The sequence below is a fragment of the Stegodyphus dumicola genome, chromosome 1 (assembly GCF_044657685.1).
Source record: "Stegodyphus dumicola isolate Sdum_Otavi_A_Nest chromosome 1, ASM4465768v1".
Lineage (NCBI taxonomy): Eukaryota > Metazoa > Arthropoda > Arachnida > Araneae > Eresidae > Stegodyphus > Stegodyphus dumicola.
This window is the reverse complement of record NC_140768.1, coordinates 207,859,358-207,881,620: the sequence shown is the minus strand read 5'-3', so window position 1 is coordinate 207,881,620 and position 22,263 is coordinate 207,859,358. Positions and strand designations below refer to the sequence as shown.

General features: G+C 36.0%; 1 protein-coding gene across 6 annotated transcripts in view; it reads left to right on the top strand.

The window, feature by feature from the left end:
- The window catches only part of LOC118187360 (protein bicaudal C homolog 1-B-like), a 254,265-nt gene that overhangs the window by 217,874 nt on the left and 14,128 nt on the right, over positions 1–22,263 (top strand). For all 6 annotated transcript variants that reach the window (XM_085825071.1, XM_035357562.2, XM_035357558.2 and 3 more), the window contains one exon: positions 11,086–11,188. In XM_085825071.1, coding sequence (XP_085681197.1) covers positions 11,086–11,188 — 103 coding nt within the window. The remainder of the gene's footprint in view (positions 1–11,085; positions 11,189–22,263) is intronic.

Below are 22,263 nucleotides of genomic sequence, written 5' to 3'. Positions count from 1 at the left end.
TGTGAAGCATGGGAAACAGATCTGTGATAAAAATTGAATAGGCCAAGAAATCTGTGAAGTTGTTATTAGGCTTTGTTGCTCTAGGAAATTTAGGAATTCCATCAACTCGATCTTGAATTGGAGAAATACTTTCTTTAGAGACTTTAAATCCTAAGAAATCTTAGCAACTCCAAATGTACACTTCAAGGGCTTCATTGCTAAACCATAATGATCTAATCTTTTAAAGAGAGATAGTAGATGTTCAGTATATTCTTCGTTGCTGTTTGAGGCGATCAAAATAGCATCAATAAATGCATATACACCATTTAAACTTCTCGTGTTGAGAAGTGCTCGATGCATTGTGTGTGTACAGATAGCAGTTTTATGGACATCCTCGGGAGCAATTAGAATTTGATGAAATGTTTTGACTAAACCTATATGGGAGAATGTGTTGCACCTATGGAGTTCACTTAGTGAAATCAATAATACCAGGGATTGGATACTTGTTCTTTTTGGCCTGAGCATTAAGGGCTGTAAAATCACCAATATATCACCAATCATTCATATAGTCAATCATTCATATTCATATATAATATTTTTTATGGGAACGATATGTAGTGGCGAAGTGTAATTGCTGTTTAATGGGCTCATGTGGCCTAAATCCAACATATGCTGAAACTCCATTTTTGCAATTTTCAACCAATGTGGTTTGGCAAAAACTGGAAGGCTAAAATTTTCAATATGATGCTGAACTGAATATTTGACAATTTGGTTTTGTGCATGGAGCTTGAACAATACAAGGAAATTCATTTAACAACTTAGAATAATTATTATTACAAAATACTGATTTCACAGAATGTAAATAGCAACATGCTTTAGAAGCAAATTTTCAGTGGTACCAACATAAATTACTTTTTTCATAAGATTTCTCATGATTTGTAGTATGATGAAAATTATGATTACAACACTTTTTTTATCAAACATTGTAGAAATGCAACTTCCTTGTGAACCGATTTTATCTCCTTAAGCAGTTCAGACTTCGGTGTAACAATAGATGTTGCACAGTAATCAAAAACTATGTTTAACTGAGCTGGAGACACTTTCATTATTTTATCCACCATTTCAGCAGCCTTTTGTATGTTTAGAGGGATGATTGATGTTAAAATAGACAGCACATCCATAGGCAGTTGCTGTAGAAATAATTCCAAAACAAGAGTGCCCGCCACATTATTCATATATTTTAATTTTAAATATAATAATATTTAATAATATAATATAATATAATATAATATTATTAATATAATATAATATAAATATAATATAATATTTATTTATAATAATATTTAATATAAATTTTCCAAATGTTGCTGCATAGCATGTAAAAGTTCAGACAGGTTTTGATCCCCTAGTTGTTCACTGGCAAATAAATGATGTACTTCCTGTGATTTACTTTCACTACAGGGAGCGAGGACTTTCAGTTTCCCATATGGATCCAATTTATCAGGAGATTTGATGATATCCCATACGGTTATAGTGATGTTGTGAGGCAGGTTCACCACACAGTGATAATACTTGGTTCTGAATTCTGTTATAGCCTTTGGAATCGCTAATTCAAAAGTGGATTCTTTCACCATTGTGAACCACAGAGACAGATTGGGAATGAAAGGAGGGATTTTCACTGCTGATATTTCACCCATTGTTTATGATGTATAGTTCCATTTTCATATTAGGCCAAATCAGGGGCGTAGCTAGAGGGGGCCAAGAGGGTCATCTGTCCCCGGGCACAGAATCCAAGGGGCGCCAAACTGATGTTACGACATTTTAGAATTAAATGTTTTCCATCCTTGGCAAGCAGTAGGGGGCACGAAATCTTCAGTTGTCCCTGGGCGCTGAAAACCCTAGCTACGACTCTGGGCCAAATCCTATGAAACAGTTGGAAAGAGACACTTATCCAGTGTCGGTCACCAATGTGGAAGTTCCATAGTGAGGCAAAGACACTTTTATAAAAATCTAAACTTTATTAAACAAAATATGATGATGTTTCAATGAGGAAACTGAACTGCTGCTTGATTTTGCCACTCTGCTGCAGTTCTTATAATTATTTTTTAGAACCAAAAGTATGTGTGTTGTTTCCATAGCAACATAGCATTTCATCTTATTGGTTGTCTCATTTCCATAGTAATGTCCTTACATTTGTAGTCTTTTCATAGCAACACCACACCTGTAAGCAAAATCCATCAGTTATGTAGGATTGATAATGCTAGTGCATATGTTGCTCAAACTTGCATAATAGCATGAAATGAAAGTAAAATTTTTCAGCCAGAAGTTTCCATCTGAAAACTTTTAATAACCAGTTAAAGTATTTTATGCCCTTTTGTTAGGAAAAAGTTACCACTATTTTAAAATCTGTCTCCCTAGTATAATTGTTACCTTTCATTCTTATGATTACTAGAAGAAGGTAAATTTCATGCATCAGGTTTTTAAGGTGATTGCCCACTTCCATCCAACAGTATTTTTATCTCGCCATTTGGTTAGCTGTGCTGCTATGAATTGCATCAATTTTCATTGAATTATGAGGAATAATGAGGAAATTGTGTCATAAAATGAAGTTGATGCTTCATGTGCAAAGCTGTCTATGACATTTTACAATGCGACTGGTTGAACTTCCTGTACCGCCATTAGAAGCTTAACAGGGCTTAGTGGAGCTATTTAATTAAAAAACACCGAGATCTAAAACAAGGCCTAAATCAGGCCCATTAAGCAGTAGAACTACCATGATACTACCTGAAATAACTTTAAATAGAATAAACAACTAAAATATGAACTGCAAGTCTAGGAGCTGGTGAGATTTACCAGCTGCACATTATTATGTACTTTGTAAAATATAACACATGTTACTTACATGCATGAAAATATATTACATATACAAAGAAATAAAATAATAGAATATCATAAACATCCTAGTTTTCCTTAAAACGCACAGGGAAATATTAAACACAATCAATATATAAATTCATTTCATTTACAGACACATATTTTATGAAATTTAACAATTTCAATTTAGTCACTGTGTATTTTTACTTAGAATCCTTTAGAGTATTAAATTTAGCAATATCTGGAATAAATCTTAGAGCAATATTTTTTGTAGAAGAGAATCTAAGCAACGGGTGCTCAATATCGACATTACTCATGCCACATGGACAGGCAAAATTATTAATCGAAAACCTATTATAATAAAAGAGAAAGTGTCCATGATTAAGACATCTTCTCTCACTTATAGTTGAGATTAAATTATATGTGAATCTTTCTTTAGAATCTGGGTCGTTCCACTTTGCTTGCCATGGTGTCAAACGTTTTCTTTTCAACAAGGATTTCAAACTGTCAAAGGAAGTCTTTACTTCAAAATCAATAATTTGATTTTCAGTGGCAGCCTTTGCCAATCTATCTGCTAACTCCTTACCAATGGTACCAATATGACTCTTCGTCCAAAAGAGTTTAATATCTCTGAAAGTGCTAAGAAAAATGAGCATGTCTTTTATCTGTTTAATTAGATCGTTACTTGGACAAACATCCGTAATTGAAACAATTGTGCTTTTGCAAACGCCACTAACTCTGGCTGATAGACAGAGGCACTGTCAGAAAGTCCCATATTTCCTTTGTAAGCTTAGTTTCTCATCTGAGAACACACAAAAGGCTGCCCCCACATGACCATTTAATTTAGATCCATCTGTAAAAACCGTGTAGCCTGTCATATTGGGAAAGCCTTTATGCCAAATCAACCATTTCAACAAAGCTGGATGAATGTCTAAACCTTTCTCAAAGTCAAAACCTCTAGCTGAGAAGATCTCACTGAAACAATCGACAGTTTTATTACCAGCTTTTAATTTAAAGCTAGCATATTCCTTTTCCACTAAAATATCGATAGCATATTCATTTTCTGCTAAAATATCGATCGGAGGACATCCAGCCAAAATGAAGAGCTACTGTGGAAACAGTTCTAAAACACTTAGTAATCCCCAATAAAGCGATTCTTTTAATTTGTAAAATTTTGTTATGCATTTGGACCGTTTCAGAATTCTTAAGAACTTTACCTTGGAGATTCATTTTACTAAGTCTATTAAGAATATGCCGGCATTCGATCTTCATTTGATCTAGGTGAGGTATAAATGTGAGCTTTTCATCGATCGCAATGGCCAAATATTTGATTATCTTAGAAACTCTAATTGGTTGTCCATACAGTTTGCACCTAGGATGTATTGATCTAGTATTAGTTTTGAAAATACCCAATTGTCTTAGAAACTGTAATTGGTTGTCCATGCTGTTTGCAACTAGGATGTATTGATCTAGTATTAGGTTTGAAAATACCCAAAAGAATTTACCTTATATAATATGCATGTATAACGAAAAAGAAGAGAAAAATCATTGTCTTTGATGAAGAGAAAAGTCTCCCACCCACCAAATGGAGAGCAAGAACATACACGTGTCTATCTATTTAAATATATCTGTCTACTAGAGTTGCCCAAAATAATGAAAAAAGGTTAATGAAGTAATCTTTTAATGAAGATATTTAATTTTTTGAGATCACGTTCAGAGATCATACACAAATTGAAGACTGAAGTGTGGGCATTAGTACAATGGAATACCAATTCGGTGGGGGGGGGGAGATGTCAAGCTTTGTGACAAGCATTTATATGCAGACTACTGTAAAAAGTATTGATCAGTGTATATTCCCTCCAAAAGAGAATTTTATTTTCAAAGTACATGATTCATGTTCAAGAAAACAGTGACAAGCAATAGTGGTATCATGAAGTCAGCTCATAACATGATTTGCAGTATTAAAAAATATTCCAATTTTATTGAATATTTATGTATGATAATTACACTGAATCTAAAAATTTTAAAGTGTATGGGAATATCATGTTTTTAGCTTTTGAAAACTTCCAAAGTTCTATGAAAATTCTTTTGGCATGTCATATGTAATAAAATTTTAGATTAAGAAATGTTACAGGTTGCTAAATCATGAAAGACTTAATACTGAAGGACATTAAAGTGAAAAGAAATCAATCTGGAATTGTTCTAATGCTTAGCGAAGACAAAAATTCCAAACTTTGTAATTAAATATATCTGGTACGGGTGTCAGACTTTTTTTTTGTGTGTGTGTGTGTTTAAGAATAAGTATCAAGTCTTATTAAGTGTATTTGTATGGACCAAGAAGTATAAAATGTTAAATTTTACAATTTTAACAAATTTGATTTTAAAAATTTAAATGTCAAAATGCTTTGCTTCATTTAAAATACTTTTATAACAGGAAGTAAATGTAGCGTTCCGACAGATACTTCAACTTCTATTCATGAGATGGCGCCACGTGTAAAATCCAGTTCTTAATCGGAGCAGCAAAGTGACATCTTTACTCACTCAGACTTCTCGTCACACAACGGTACGCGAAGGTAGCATGAACTGTGTTCCGAGCTCTGTGTTGATCTCTTCAATGTAATTTAAATTGTAATTTAGTACTTAATATATTCTTTTGTTATAGGAGATTGTCTATTCGTATTTTCTTTAATTATATCATGCATTAAGCACACACGACCACCAAAAGTGGTGACCTTTTGACTGAGCACGCTACTGACAATGGATTTTCAACGACCCTAAGCCACGTGCATCCAAGGCATTCTGAAGAACTGACTAAAAATAACAACGCATATGGACATTAAACATATGCTACAACGTACCCCTTCAATTATTTCTAGCAGTATTGATATATATTGCTTGTGTTTTTTCCAAAGTCGTGCATATCATCGCAAGGAGCTTCAGCAAATCATCAATGTGATCTATTCCGTTCCGCTGACTTCGCCAGTCGTGCAATAATTCTTCGATCATTCAACGACAAATGTGCTACAACAGTGATTTTCGCTAAATGTGCCACATCAGTAACTTTTGTGCAACATGCTACGGCAAAATTCTTCCCTCAGTGTTCGAAAGTAGTGAATTTTTTTCCCATGTGCTACAGGAGTGATTTCCTTTTTTCCTTCGAAAGTGCCTTAGCAGTGTGAAGTGGTGATTTTGTGTGTGCGCAATACAAAATGAACGCATCATTTTTTTTTCTCAAATAAGGGTTTCTTTTCAAATGCATTTCGGTAAAATATTATTTGTGTGTAATTGCTGACCCTGTATTATTTGTGTGTGTATCGTTACGTAAATTTTTTCTGCATGGTTAAAATATTTATTGTTATCATGGTAAAATATCAATAGTGTATCCTCATGCTACAATATTTGTGCTGATAAGTGTTTATTAATTAAAGTGAAAATTATCTATCAGTATGCCCGACGATATTCCACCAGAGCCACAAATCACACGCGTTGCGGTGAAGCCACCGCCTTTCTGGAAAAATAATCCTTCATTATGGTTCGCTCAGATCGAAGCACAATTTTCTATCACTCGCATTAGTGAGGATTCTACAAAATTCAACCATGTAGTTGCAGCAATTGAGTCTGATATTCTGAATTCAGTGCATGACTTAATTCTCAAACCACCTGATTGTGATAAATACTCCAAACTGAAACAGCGGCTCATTGAAATCTATTCAGAAAGTGAATCTTCAAAAATACGTACTTTACTACAAGGACTTGAACTTGGAGATCAGCGACCTTCATACTTGCTGTCACGAATGCGTGATCTGGCAGGAAGCCATTTTAGTGACGACTTGTTGAAGTCACTATGGCTTTCGCGTCTCCCTAATAACATACAAATAATTCTTGCTGCTTCCAATGAAGATCTAACCTGTTTAGCAGCAATGGCTGACAAAATTAATGAACTTGTTACTCCAGCTTATGTCAGTGCTGCTAATGCTGCACCTTCCAGTTCATCCCTCGAACAACAAGTGGCTGAATTGACCAAAAAAGTTTCTGAACTCTCTACAAGTCTTCCTGCTTCACGGAGATATAATCGATCAAATCAGGGCCCACGTAATAAATTTCGTGCTCGAAGCAGGAATCGATCTCGTCACAATACTCGAACGCAGTACAAAGATCCCACAAGTGGCATATGTTTTTATCATATGAATTTTGGCGTGCAAGCTCGCAAGTGTGCCCCTCCATGCACTTTTGAACAAGCGGGAAACTAAATGGGCGGTCTTCTGCTGGCCAACAGAATGTCCGCCACATTGACAGAATAGTACTGGCTGATCGTTCAACTCAGTTATGTTTTCTAGTAGATACTGGAGCTGACATATCAGTGCTCCCGAGAACTAAAACAAATGCTCACCAACTTAATAAACTTGTACTGTATGCAACCAATGGTACCCAAATTGCAACCTACGGCACCAAACTATTGACACTTGATTTAAACTTGCGCCGGACTTTCAACTGGCCTTTTATTATTGCGGATGTAACTCAAGCAATTATTGGTGTCGACTTCTTGACACATTTCCACCTTCTAGTGGATGTCAAGAATAATTGCTTAATTGATGCTACAACTCAGCTGACATCACAGGGCCAAGCTTCTCACATATCAAACGTACTTACCAACATAAGTGTTTTATCGGGCAGCACACGGTTTCATCGGTTATTAGCAGAATTCCCTGACATTTTAAACCCATCCAAATCAGGGCAGCATACTCATCAGCCAGAAGTGTATCATCACATTGAAACACATGGCCCACCTGTATTTTCCAAGCCTCGTCGTCTTTCTCCAGAGATGCTAAAAGCTGCTCGCAAAGAATTTGAATTCATGCTAGCACAGGGAACCATTCGCCCATCTAAAAGTCCATGGGCCAGTCCACTTCACATGGTTAAAAAGTCTAATGGTGACTGGCGGCCGTGTGGAGATTATCGTCGACTTAATGCCGTCACAGTCCCTGACAGATATCCAGTCCCACATATCCAAGACTGTACCCATCTTTTTCATGGAACAAACATATTTTCTACCCTCGATCTTGCCAGAGCATATCATCAGATCCCAGTGCATGCTGAAGATGTGCCCAAGACCGCAGTGACTACACCATTTGGTCTCTTTGAGTACTTATATATGCCATTTGGCCTTCGCAATGCTGGCCAAACATTTCAGCGTTTCATACACCAAGTACTGTCTGGCCTCGATTTCTGCATCCCATATTTTGATGATATCCTGGTTGCATCTACAGATGCGGAAGAACATTTTAAACATCTGCGTCAGATTTTCACTCGCCTTAAAGATCATGGATTAAAACTAAATCCATCCAAATGTGTACTTGGTCAACCCTCAGTTTCCTTTCTTGGATGTCTTATCACCCAGAACGGAGTGAAACCTTTACCGGAAAGAGTCAAAGCAATTAACGACCTACCCCAGCCCAAAACCATCTCTGAACTGAAGCATTTTCTAGCAATGTTAAATTTCTACCGACGCTTTCTGCCAAATGCCGCAAAAACACAAGCCTGCCTACACGAGTTTCTGAAGTATAGCAAAAAAAATGATCAACGAGCTGTCCCTTGGACTGAATCTGCATCTGCAGCATTCGTGCAATGCAAACACGATCTGGCAAATGCAGCCACACTTTCTTATCACTCACCTAGTGATCAGCTCTCTATAATGGTAGATGCATCTGACACGGCCATAGGAGCAGTGCTTCAAGCCCATACCACTAAAGGACTTTCCCCAATGTCATTCTTCTCCAGAAAACTTATTACTGCAGAAAGGAAATACAGCACATATGACAGAGAGCTACTTGCTGTACTGTGCTGTTCAATACTTCCGGCACAACTTGGAAGGACACGACTTCATCATTTTCGCCGATCATCGACCATTAACCTTCGCTTTTAGGAAAAACTCTGACTCATGTTCTCCTCGTCAGCTTCGACATCTGGATTTCATCGCCCAGTTTAGTACAGATATCAGATATGTCTCTGGTACTGATAATTGTGTCGCTGATGCCTTGTCTCGGGTAAACAATATCAACCTCACTACCCCAGATTTCTCTGAAATTGCAAAAGCTCATTTGCATGATGAGGAACTCAAGAACCTAATCTCAAATCCACAAACCTCCCTTCAGTTACAACCGCTGCACATTGATCCAACGCTTAAAATTTACTGTGACATAGAGAACAATAGAATACGTCCCTATATTCCTGTCAATTTTAGACGTGAAGTGTTTAATGCCTTGCACAATTTGGCACATCCTGGAATCCGTGCCACCAAAAAGCTGATCGCAGACAGATTTGTCTGGCCAGCGATGAATCAAGACATCACAGAATGGATTCGTTCATGTATTAGATGTCAACGGTGTAAAGTATCCCGTCGCACTTACAGTCCCATTCAACAATTTAACCTTCCAGCAAGACACTTTGATCATGTACACTTAGACTTGGTTGGCCCATTGCCTCCTTCAAATGGTTACACTTACCTCCTCACTTGTATTGATCGGTACACAAGATGGCCTGAAGCCATTCCTATTGAAAATATATCCGCTGAAACTGTAGCTCGAGCATTCATCTCCCAGTGGCTTTCAAGATTTGGCATGCCTACCACCATCACTACTGACCAAGGCCGACAATTTCAATGTCACTTGTTCGCATCCCTCACCTCTCTTCTTGGCATTCGCCATATTCGCACAACACCATACCATCCATCTGGAAATGGGATGGTGGAACGCTTTCACCGATCTCTCAAATAAGGTCTGAAGTGCCACAGTAGCACACACTGGACAGAAGCCTTACCCCTAGTCTTGCTTGGTCTTCGCACAGCATTCAAAGAAGACATTGGTAGCACTTGTGCTGAAATGTTATATGGTGCAACCCTCCGTCTGCCAGGTGAATTCTTTCACCCAGAATCTACTCCAGTTATCGACCCTCCAACATTCCTTCAACGTTTACGTGAGACCATGAGCAATATCTTGCCAACCCCAGCATCTTCGCATAACCAGCCAAGCTATTTTGTACATCCTGCGCTTGAGACATCTTCGCACGTATTCGTGCGCAACGATGCAATCAAGCCAACTTTAACACCTTCATACGATGGTCCATTCAAAGTTGTCAAACGAACACCGAAACATTTCACCATCATCTGCAATGGCAAACAATCAGTGATTGGAATCGATCGTCTCAAACCAGCATTTCTAATGCAAGATCCAACAACTTCCTCATCAACATCACTCCCGGAAGAAAGCTTACATCCCGTAAAAGAGCAACCTAAAACTACCAGATCTGGAAGAAAGGTTAAATTTAACCCAAAGTACTTATAACGTACCGATGGTACTTGGGGGGGGGAGTACTGTAGCGTTTCGACAGATACTTCAACTTCTATTCATGAGATGGCGCCACGTGTAAAATCCAGTTCTTAATCGGAGCAGCAAAGCGACATCTTTACTCACTCAAGACTTCTCGTCACACAATGGTACGCGAAGGTAGCATGAACTGTGTTCCGAGCTCTGTGTTAATCTCTTCAATGTAATTTAAATTGTAATTTAGTACTTAATATATTCTTTTGTTATAGGAGATTGTCTATTCTTATTTTCTTTAATTATATCATGCATTAAGCACACACGACCACCAAATAAACATCCGTGACCATCAATTGTAAAATTTTTAACATAAAAGGACTATAAGTACACACACACACACACACACACACACACACACACACACACACACACACACACCCCCTCCCAAAAAAGTATATACACATTTATGTAAAAACTCAGTAGTGAATCACTTAAGATTAGTAATGAAGTTATATTTTGTATAGCATGATGACTTCCAAATGGAATTAATAATGAAGCCATGTCATAAGTAGTCTCACTTCCACAAAACATCTGAAAAGGATAATTTTGCAACCAAAGGGAAGTGTTTTTGTTCCCACCATTTTTATAGTTGGGAGGGAAGGCTCTTTAGTTTGATAGCTGAGCATAAAATATTTTCTATTATATTCTTCTGCTTATATATTTGACTATATATTTAAAACGTTGGCTGATTCCTTAAATGTTGTTATCAAACTTCCATATCCAGAAATTTTAAAATATATATATATTTAAAATATAATTAATATATTCATGAATATAAGCAGGTTTTCTTTATATATATCTGTTACATCTTTGGGGAAAAAAAAGTAATTTTTTTTTAATCTCAAAATTTTAGGGCAGTGGCAATAATAGCAGTAATAGCTCTTCAGAAGATATTGATGACTGGGATAAAGTTGTTTTCAAAAACTATTTTGATGAAAGCATATGGTCTAACAAAAGTAAGAATTTTTTTTATTTATTTGTGTGTCTGTAAATTGTAACTGGTTCATTTGTTTAACAGATTAATGACATGGGTTATCATTTTGCAGAAAGCTTTGTTGAGCATCCGTTATTTGATATAATTTCATAATTCTGCCAAGGTGGTGGTCTGTCATCTTAGATATGAGAATGCATTTTTAATTCAGTAAAGAAATTTTCTTGTATTCCTTAAGCTGTATGTAGAATTTGCAGAATAAATGAATGCATTCATGTTTGAAATTTGTTCCACTGCATTCCATTCACCGCTGTTACACTGGGCCTAGCCTGCGTGAATTTGCAGGCTTTTTGCCAGTTGTCTTTAAATATGGCATCCTAGAAGTAAAAATATCAGTAAAGGTATCACAGAGAAGATATGAAGGATAAAGAGAAAGGTGGCACTTTGCCACTGCAGAGTTTTATATCGTGGGGAAGTGTAACATAAACATTCAAATACAAGTTGAGTATGCAAAGATAAAGAAATTACTAAACATAAGTCAGCAAAACATAGTTTTTCAAGTGAAAGTACTGATTAATGAGTCTTGATTAAATATTAGATATACAGTATTTACAATATTTACATAGACAATAATAGTCTAATGTAGAACCATGTCATGTGATGGCTAAGAGTTCATGCCATAGGCTAGGGCAGAAAACATATAAAAAACATGTTTTTAAAATTATCTGCCATGTAGAAATATGAAAACTTATTTTTCATGTATTGGTAATAGTCCTGGTAAGTGAATACCACAATAATTTTACATATATTGTTCGTAAAAGTGTTGTGATATCCAAAATTTATGAGCGGTAGGCGGAGCTTAGTATTTAAAGTTCATCAGCCTTAGGCTCGCCCAGATGACAGGAGCTAATGCATGTAGATGTATTTTAAATGCAAAAGAAGGTATTCATACTTGAAATATTTCATCAGAGATTAAACAGCAATAAATATTTACAGGTATATACAAAGGAAAACACAGCATGGCTTGCAAATGCTAAATGAGCAGCGGAGAGATGACGAAAACATGAAGTCCATAGTCACGTGGGAGGTCATCCTCCCGGGCTGTGGCTTCAGTGAATGCTGCTTGGTTTTGATAGTACGATTTACGTTGGGTGTTTTTCGTCAGAATTTATAGAGAAAAAGCTGCGAAAGGTCACAGATATTGATCTTCTTTGAGGATGATATAGTTGAAGATCTGGAAATAATTTAGGGGTTCGCAATCGAGAGCTTTATGGTAGAAGTTTTCGTTGCTCCTATGAAGGTATTCACTCAAGGGTTCAATTCGGAGATCATTGTGAAGAACAGAGTTCCTTACGTAGTAAGGAGCATTTATAGCAATACGGAGAAATTTGTTTTGAACCTGAAGCTTGTTGATGTCGGTTGGCTTGGCCGCATACCCGGCAGATGAGGTGTAGGTGAGAATATGTCGTACAGTAGTAAGGTAAATGAGTCGCTTTTGTTGAGATCAAGATTTGAAATTTTTTCCCAGTATGGGTAGGAGGCAGTTAATTACTCTTAGTGCTTGTTTTCTAATATTACTAATATCCTGGGTCCAGGTAAGTTTGACTTTAATTGTGATGCCAAGGTACTTTGCCTGTCACACAATGGGAACTGGTTCGTTGAAGAACTGCAAGTTATTCATAACAGGGCGATTTCGTTTTTTCCTTCTACTCAGGAAGAATTGTGATTTGCTAGCATTTATTTTAATCTTTCATGTACTGCACCAGGTTTCAATTTTTGGGGTGAAATTCTGGAGGACTTTGATTGAGTGATTGATGTTAGCAGATTTCACAACAATTGCTGTGTCATCTGCGTAGCAGGCCAGGATGGAACTTGAGGACTCAATTTTATTGAAATCAGCTGCATAAAAGAGATACATGACAGGTCCAAGAGCACATCCCTGTGGGATGCCACTTTTGATACTCCTTTCAGCAGAAAAGGTGTTTACGTATACTTTAATGTCCTTTGGGTAATGAAGGAGTAGAGTATATGGAGAATTTCAGTTTCAAAGTTAAATTTCATGAGCTTGATGATTAAACCTTCATGCCAGACACTGTCGAAGGCTTTCGCCACATCTAACATGAGGATAGCCACATTTAATCTATTGTGCATCGCCGAACCAGCAAACTCTTGTGAGGATGATTCTTTCAAAAATTTTACTGAGAACACGGAGCAGCCTTAATAGGTCTGTATCCGTCTGTTTGAGTATGATTGTTCCCTGGTTTCGGGATCATGATAATCTTTGCTGTCTTCCATGCAGTATGGAAGTAGCAGTTGGTAAGTGCTGCGTTAAAAATGCTGGTAATTTGACAGATGAAATTAGCTGGCAAGAAAGAATTTGATAGATTTATTTGTGATTCCATCAATTCCAGGGGCTTTTCTGGGTTTGAGCTTTTTAATGATAATGGAGACTTCTGCTGGAGAGCAAGTGGGATCAGATTCTTGATAGTTCTTTCTTGGGAGAATTAAGCCAACCTTGAATTTTAGTAAGGAAAGCTTGTTCAAAATCCTCCAAATATGAGGCGAAAGAATCAGCTTTTTCCTGGTTCGTGATAGCTGGGTTCCCATTATGAATAATAGGTCTATTTGTAGCGTAAGAATTTAAAAAATTTTTAACTATTTTCCATAGAGAACCATCCTGTGCATTAAGATTGGTGAGTACGTGCTGGATTTTTATACAAGCAGCATTGTTACAATGGAATTGCGATCCATTTTGTTTTCAGGTTTAACTCTGAAAACCATTGTTATGTATCGTTTTTAATCAATTTATTCAGTGTAATGTAAAAAAAAATTAAATGAGAGAAAAAGTTTTATAATGAATTGAAATGCTTAAATTATTATTTCAAAATAAAATAATTTGTATGTTTGGGTTAACATAGCAAGACTTCATTTCAATAAAATGAAAAAAATGATGAACTTAATTATTTTACACATTTAAATAATATGAAAAAATACTGAACTTAATATTCATTATTTCATAATATTATATTTCACTAGAAAGTTAACTGACACAGCATAAAACTACATTGTCAGCCACATGTCATATATTCGCTTTTTTTTTTTTTAAATCAAAAATCTGTAAGCAGGCCAAATTTAAAAGCTGGATATGATGAGGTGATTGAAAGACTCTTGCTTCCACACCATGTTTTTGGGTGCAGTGAAAGTCAGATAATCGAGCATCTGATGGTTTAGCACATATGATTACTTGGCATTCTTTTCCCCGACACTTCTACCACAGAACATTGCTATTAGCATTTCATATGGAAATTTTCAGAAAAGCTTTGCAGTTACTTTTAATTTGTTCTCCATTTTCACAAAATCCTTTGGAATGTGCAATATTTTTTTTTTTTTCTTTTTCTTTCTCTCTCTCTCTTTATTTATATATATATATATTTTTTTTTGATTCATTTAGTATTTAGAAATATACTGATTTATTTAATACATGAAATGTTGAAAATATGTGTGTACAGAAAGGAAACATATTAAGATGAAATCTCGAAAGTATAATATAAAACGGTTTCCTGCTTTAAGCTTATTATTATTGTCGCAGCTTTTGATGAAGTTTAATTGTTGCCACAGTATTTTGTTTTAAACTTTCATATTTGTGGTATTCCAAGTTTGTATGCATTATAATGTTTTCAAGATTTCACTGAATTATTGATACTGTGTTGTTCCTAGTATATTCCAAGCTTTCCTCATTAGAATATTTTCAAGATTAGGGGAAAATCTTGATATGAAAAAAAGGGGGGGAAATGTATTTACCATTTTGCCAAAAGTGTCAAGTGATTATATCGCAATGCAAAGGTGTTAAATGCACACAGAAAGGATAGTTACAAAGAAGTATAAGATTTAGCCAAGATCACTTTGGCATGAGATGGTGAAGCATTTGTGAAATTCACTGAGGAGGGGGGACAGAAATCATAATACTAGAGAAATAATAAATATTTATATTCCACAGCATTTTTTTAAATACTAAAATACGTGGAGCAGATGGAATTTAAGAATGGTTTAAACTTATTTATGAAGATTTCATGCACAGGCAATAAAATTAATTTCAGAAGAAAGGAACTGCTGAAAAATAATTTAACTGTAAATACATTAATTTGCTACTGGCTAATAAAGTATGCTTGCAGAATTAGCATTTTTTTTATTCATCAGTACATTCAGTAATGTGAAAAGGGGATTTTCTTACAGCATTATACAATTTTAGTTAGAAAATCTGTCAGATTGAGAAATCTGACATCTCTGAAGCCCAGAAATTGCTGAATTTTTCAGTTTTTACTGTAGTTTATTGCATAATATTAATATGTAATATTTTTATGTAAATGTGGAATATCTGGATTTTAATTTCGAATCAAAGTAATTTTAATAAACATTTTCAGTTTCAAAATTTATGAAAAGTGTGCAGTTTTGTAAAATAGTGAATTTAGTTGTATCTTTCATTAAATTATTAGCTTAATTATATTTACGCAAAGAAAAAGGTTTGTTTTACAGCGTTTTGTGTGGTTGTGTGTAGTGAATTATGTATATAGAGAAGAAGTGTGTTTAATAGTATCTCATGCCAAAATTATCTTTATGTGCAGGAAATAATGAATTTCTAGGAAACTGAGAGCTATAATTTCATATGTATTTGTGTGGAATCTAACATAACATCACATGAATACAGAGGGAAAAAAATAGACCATTGCATATGATAAAACAATAAAAACACAACGATAAAACAATAAAACGGTAATAATACATTAGGAAAGTTCAGGGGAAAAAAATTAAGGATTATGAGTTCAATATGGAATACATTACTAATCACAGTTTGGAGAATTAAGTTCCAATTCAGCCAGCAGTATGGCCATCAGGGTATTTACATCTTTAGGAGGAGGATGTCATCTGTGCTACTACTTTCCAATTTCCGTAAGTTCTCTTTTCAGGTTAAGGTAGGGGATTTTGCTGTTTGCATTGTTTCGCTCAAGATCTTCAATTTTAAGGAATTTGTCTATAAAGCTGCTCATCTGGATGAGAATTATCATCCATAAATGAAAAATCAGATCTATGTGCATCTCTGAAATGTCTTGTATAGGATAGTGCAGAAATTACACTAGGGCTGCAGTGCCTCATATCCTTTTTTTAAATTTTGTTTAATTTTTTTTTCTTTTCAAGACTGTGAGTAACATTTAGGAGATACACTATGGAGAGATTGAATCCTAAACAGTACACAGAATTGATTGAACTTTATTTTGAAAGTCAAAGAGCATATTACTGGCACTTCAGTATGTGCAATTGTCCTCATCAGACTACAGTTCTCCATGCTTTCTGCAACATTATTCAGTCTGTTATTGTGCTGTCCCTCTCATTGAGTGTTTTTGAGAGTTCAAACCAAACCATCTACCTATTCTTCAGCAATCACATGCTGAATAATGTTGCCGAAAGCTTGCAACTAGGTGAAGAACAGTAATCTGATGAGGACAGCTGTACACATTGAAGTGCTGATGGCATGCTTTTTGAGTGAGGATGATGGACTTTGTGAAGTTTTCAGCTTCATGCACTGTTTAAGACTCATTCTCTTTATCATATATGTACTTCATAGTCCTGAGAAAGAAAAAAATAACTAAGTAAATTTACCCCCCCCCCGAAAGAAAAGAGAGAGAACTATGAGGCATTGCATCCCAGGCACGACTTCTGTGCCACCCTGTATGAGGTTCTAAGACTTCATCCTGATATCTCTGGCAGTCACAGATCTGCTGTTATTGAAACTGTGTAGGAGCATATGCACATTAATCATAATTCCTCCCCTTACCATGACATCTGCATTACCAAACAGCCCTATTCTAAAGCTCAAAGGAAGATTTTTGACTACCTCCAGGTGTAAACACATTTTCTTGCAGAATCAGAAGCTAAATTCAAACCTGAACTCATTAGTAAAAAGAACATGGGACATTGGTATTTACTGCAGTTCTAATGTTAAAGTGATGTGTCTTTCATTAGGAAGACAGTGGAAGATGCAGCCTTTAGCTTTGGCCATAAAGGCCTTTTTTGTTAAGCATTTTTTATTTATATTACAACAGTTTCATTGGTGGCTGCAAGCTCTGAACTTAATTGTGGAGCAGTAGACTTCCTGTTACGACGAACAGTTATTGCTAGAAATCGATCTTGAGAAGCAGTTGTTATTCTTTTATGATCTTGTCCAGAGTCTTTTCTTCTTTAGCATAATTCCAGAGATTGATTGTCTTGAAATATTCACCTATTCTTACTGCTTACGTTTGTCTGACCTGCTTTCTAAACTATCGATGATTTGCTGCATTTTTCCAGATGATACTTTTTTTTTAATTGAAAATTTCAAATCCTTGTGCACCACTTAGTATATTACACAAGGTTTACAGAAGTAAGTAAAAAAAAAATAATAATAATAATAATAATAATAATAATAAAAAAATACAACACAACACAAAATAAAATAAACTTACAAATTCACAGATACACGTAAGAGATGAATTTACAGAAGAAAGAGAAAGCCATTTTATGTTGGACAAATACGTGAAGAGGGGGAGGAAGTGTAATATTCACAGAGTTTAACCTAGAAATGAGTTCTTTTCGTCCTTCTTTGAGCTTTGAACAATAGAACAACAAATGTTCGACATTTTGCACTCCCCCGAAACTGCATGAACACAAGTCTGTAGTAGATAATGTGAATCTCTTCAGATATGAATTGAATTTACCATGTCCAGTTAGAAATTGAGTAACTTCAAAATTGTAGAAAAAGTGTTTATTATTCAGTCTGTGAGGAATGGAAGGAAAACATAGTTTAGTCAAAGAGGCAGTAGTAGAATTCCTGTTTAGTTCATTCAACTTGAGTATTGTTTTATCCCTATTTTTGTTCTTGTAAAATGACTTTGGAAGTATCATTGGAGTAATTACTTGAAGATGTGTAGCTTCTTTTGCCAAGCAATCAGCCCTTTCATTTCCTAAATTGCCAGTGTGGCCACGTACTTGAGAAAAGATAGCATCAACACCTTTATTATTAAGGTCTTTAAGAAGGGCATAGGAAGTGACAATTAATTTATTATATGAGAAGATATTCCTAAGAATATAAAGATAAAAGAGAATCAATGTAAATAAGAAATTTAGCACTTAGCGAACAGTTGTTAGGTGTCCACTTAATTGACTCACTAATGCACAGTAATTCGGCTTGCAAAATACTGCAGTCATTGGGAATTCTAAAGAGTTTGTATTCCAGTTCAGAACCATGCTGGAAAACGACATAAGCTAATCCAACTCGATTATTAATGTTACTGCCATCTGTATAACACACAACAGGGAAATTATCATCAACAGAATTCTCATAAATGATAGTTTGAATTGGCAGGATGAGGAAGATCTTCAAACAACACCTTGGTATCGAACATAAATTTGCTGATGGTATCTTTAAACATTTTGTCATTTAAAACATGAAGGTCAATCGGAGGAAATCCTGAAATTGCAAAACAGGGTTCATAGCTAATTGTTCTGTAGCCATACACAACTCTTAGTAAAATTCTTCTTTGAATTCTGCGAACTATACGGGAATTAATCTTCTTTTCTAAAGTTGTTCCCCACACTCTAGAAGCATAGCAAATAAAGGTGACAATACCCTGCTTATAAATCATATCAATAGCATTAGATTTTAAATCAAAAATATTGCAAGAGATATGATTAAGTCCCCTAAGTATATTTTTACGTTTATTGAATAAATACATAATATGATTTTTCAAAACTTATGATCAGGAATAACGCCTAAATATTTAATTTCATTCACTGTTTCGAGTAAGGTATTATGCAAGTACTGTTTTTGGTTTGTATAGCTAACATGCTTTCTTTTAATTATCATAATTTTAGATTTCTTAGGATTAAATTCCAATTTCTGTTCTCTGGACCAATTGGAAATAATATTAAGTGTGTTCTGAGCCGTATTAAAGAGAGTAATGGGACACTTCTCTTGAAAGCAAATTAATAGATCATCAGCAAAAGCAATTGTTTTACAACTTGGACAATGTGATAGTCTATTGAGTAGATCATTCATAATTAAATTCCACATTAAAGGTCCGGAAACCGAGCCTTGAGGGCAACCTCTTTCCAAAATGCGGGAGGAAGAAACATGGCCAAGGGAGAGCAATGCAGATCTGCCATGCAGAAAATCTTTAATAAGGCAGAAAATATTACACAGAGTACCACCTTTCCTTAAAAAAAAACAAGTATCGTAGGCCACCAGGCATGGTCAAATGCACCTTTGATATCAAGGAACATTAAAACTGTGTGAAAATTTCTCTTTGTACACTATGTCTTTTAAGTACAAAAGAGCAACTTCACAACTCTTATGAGGGGTAAAACCAAACTGTGCTTTGTTTAGCAGTTTTTTATTATGCAAGAACCAGGCAATTCTATTAACAAACAGCTTCTCTAGGCATTTTCCTAAACTGGGAAGAAGACTAATGCATCTCAAGTTACCTAAATGCGGGATACGAGGACCAATATTCTTAGGGATTAAAATGACATTCGCTGTTTTCCAGCAACGAGGAAATGAACCAAGCCTCAGACAAGTATTGAGGATTTTGGAGAATAAATTTGGAAACATTCTATGGACTTGCTTCGAAATTTTGTTTGAAATAAAATCAAGACCACGAGCTTTATTGCATTTAAGGTTTTCTATAACACTATTAATTTCTGACATAGTAAATGGAGGATCTGGATTAGCAACATAATTTAACAAAGCTTCAGCCCTAATCATTCTATGGAATGAATTATCCGTGCTAAAAGGGTCCGTGAGAAAGCTTCTGTTAAGAACCTCATTAGGAATTCTCTCCAAGTGTTAAGCTTTGCATCTTGGCCCAAGGCGATATTTTCCGGAGTACCTTTGCAACTTAATGCAATTACCTCCACAACTTTGTTAAGAAAAATGAAGTAATTAAGAATGAGCAATGGCTAAAGGGTATCGAACAAAAACTGTAAGGGGGTTAAACGAAGAAGAGTTGAATAAGGAGTCCACACTGGGGACGAAAAATTTCTTTCAGCTTTCAACTTGTTTTGCAAGATTGAAAGTGAGAGAAGAGATAATTGAGGCGAATTCCTGAACGCATTGTGTTAATGGAATCGGAAAGGTTGGAAGACAATCAGCCGGGAAACATATTTTTCCAGGGCTTGGGAAAGGTATATTAGGTATTACGGAAAACCGCAGTAATTGCTAATGCCTTGGGGATGGGGGGGGAAGAGTCTTGCGACTAAAACTCGAATCCAGGGATGGAGGAGCGAGAGGTGGGGGGGGGAATAGTCAATTCAATGAAGGCGAAAAGTTCTCCGACCATCCGTGGCGAGTTGAATAATAGGAGCAACTTTTCAAAAGGAAAGAGAACCGCAAGGAAAGTTATCTGTGAAAAAGACGGAGAAACTTTTTTGAGAGGATTTAAAGGGAAGTCAGCGAGGTAAAGTGGCTTAAGAAGGAGGTAAAAAGTAGAATTAAAGGGGGAGAATTAATTTTAAGGGCAGGAATAAGTTAAATTTTGGGAGTAAGGATGTGAATTGAAGATATGCAAGCTTGTAGGTTTGATTACGGAGTATTGAAAGATAAATTTCTAAGCAGAAGAATGTTTGCTGTATAGATTTAGGATAGATTAATTTTAATAATTACAGATCTGACGTGAAGATTATGAATTAACTAAGTTTCATGGAGTGGCATTAAATATTAATAAGTCAGTTATTCTATTGCAATTATGAATCCTAATTGTCTGGACCGTGAGATGTGAAAAGCTGAGGTCTTGGCAAGTGGAGGAGCATGTTATGTATAGCAGCACAGATATAGTACCGAAGAACTAGGCTGAATTAAGTCCGGCGGGTAATTGAAAATTAAGAAATAGTTAAGGGTCGCCGGGTTAGTGCTGGTTGATTTTAAAAATTAGAAAGAATTCCTAGTCAAGCAAACACCTCCGCTTTGGCTTCCTAGGAAAGATGTTAAATGTTCTATCTAGAACGCTCCTAGGTCGCTTAGTGGAGCTGGGCTCCGCTGGGTCATATGCAGGAAGTGAGTGCAAGACTGGGTTTTCAATCTGTGAAAGTCTATTGAAAAATTTGGCCGAATTTTGCCGAAAAAAGGCATCAAGGGGTAGAATTTTGAGATCGTTATGAAGCACTTCATTACGGACGAAATAATGAGCATTTGTCAGAATACGAAACGTGATGCTCTGGAATACCTGGATTTTCTTCAGGTGGCTATTGGCGGCAGTGGACCAGACGACGGCTGCGTACGTCAGGATCAGGAGGATGGTACTCTTGTATAGAAGGATCTTGTTGTTGAGGGAGAGGTTGCTGGTACGTTTGAGTAGTGACATCAGTTGGGTTCTTGTTGTTCTGGCTTTGGATATTGCATAGTTGATATGAGTATTCCAGAGAAGCTTCGCATCTAGATAAATTCCCAGATATTTATAGGAATCTACCCAGGGTACATTTTCATCAAATAACCTGAGTGGAGGGAGTTGACTATGAATATTCCTCTTTCTGAAAAAGAAAACGGTGGCGGCACTTTTTGCGACATTAATTTTGATTTTCCAGGTAATGAGCTAGGACTCCAAGTCTGTTGAATACAGCTGTAGGTGATTGAGAGTGGCGTGCAGTGTTGAGTGCTGTGAAATGATGGCTGTGTCGTCTGCATAAAGTGCTAGATCGACACTTGGTGATTGCGGTATGTCATTTACATACAAGTTGAAGAGTGTGGCGCTAAGAATTCCTCCCTGAGGCACACCCGCCAGGATAGGCCGAGGAGAAGAAACAGAGTATTTAACTTTGACAGAAAAGGTACGATTAGTGAGGTAAGAGTGCATTATGTGCACAAAATTAGCCGAAATTTCAAGTCGCATGAGCTTGAATAAAATTCCGATATGCCAACACCTGTCGAAAGCCTTTGCTATGTCTAAATAAACAATAGCTGTAGGCTTTCCACTGCGAGATCCTGTGTGAATGATTTCTACTACCTTCGGTTTCGACAGAAATCATTCAGGTATCTAAGCAGTATAGCTTCGTAAATCTTACTAAGTGAAGACAGGA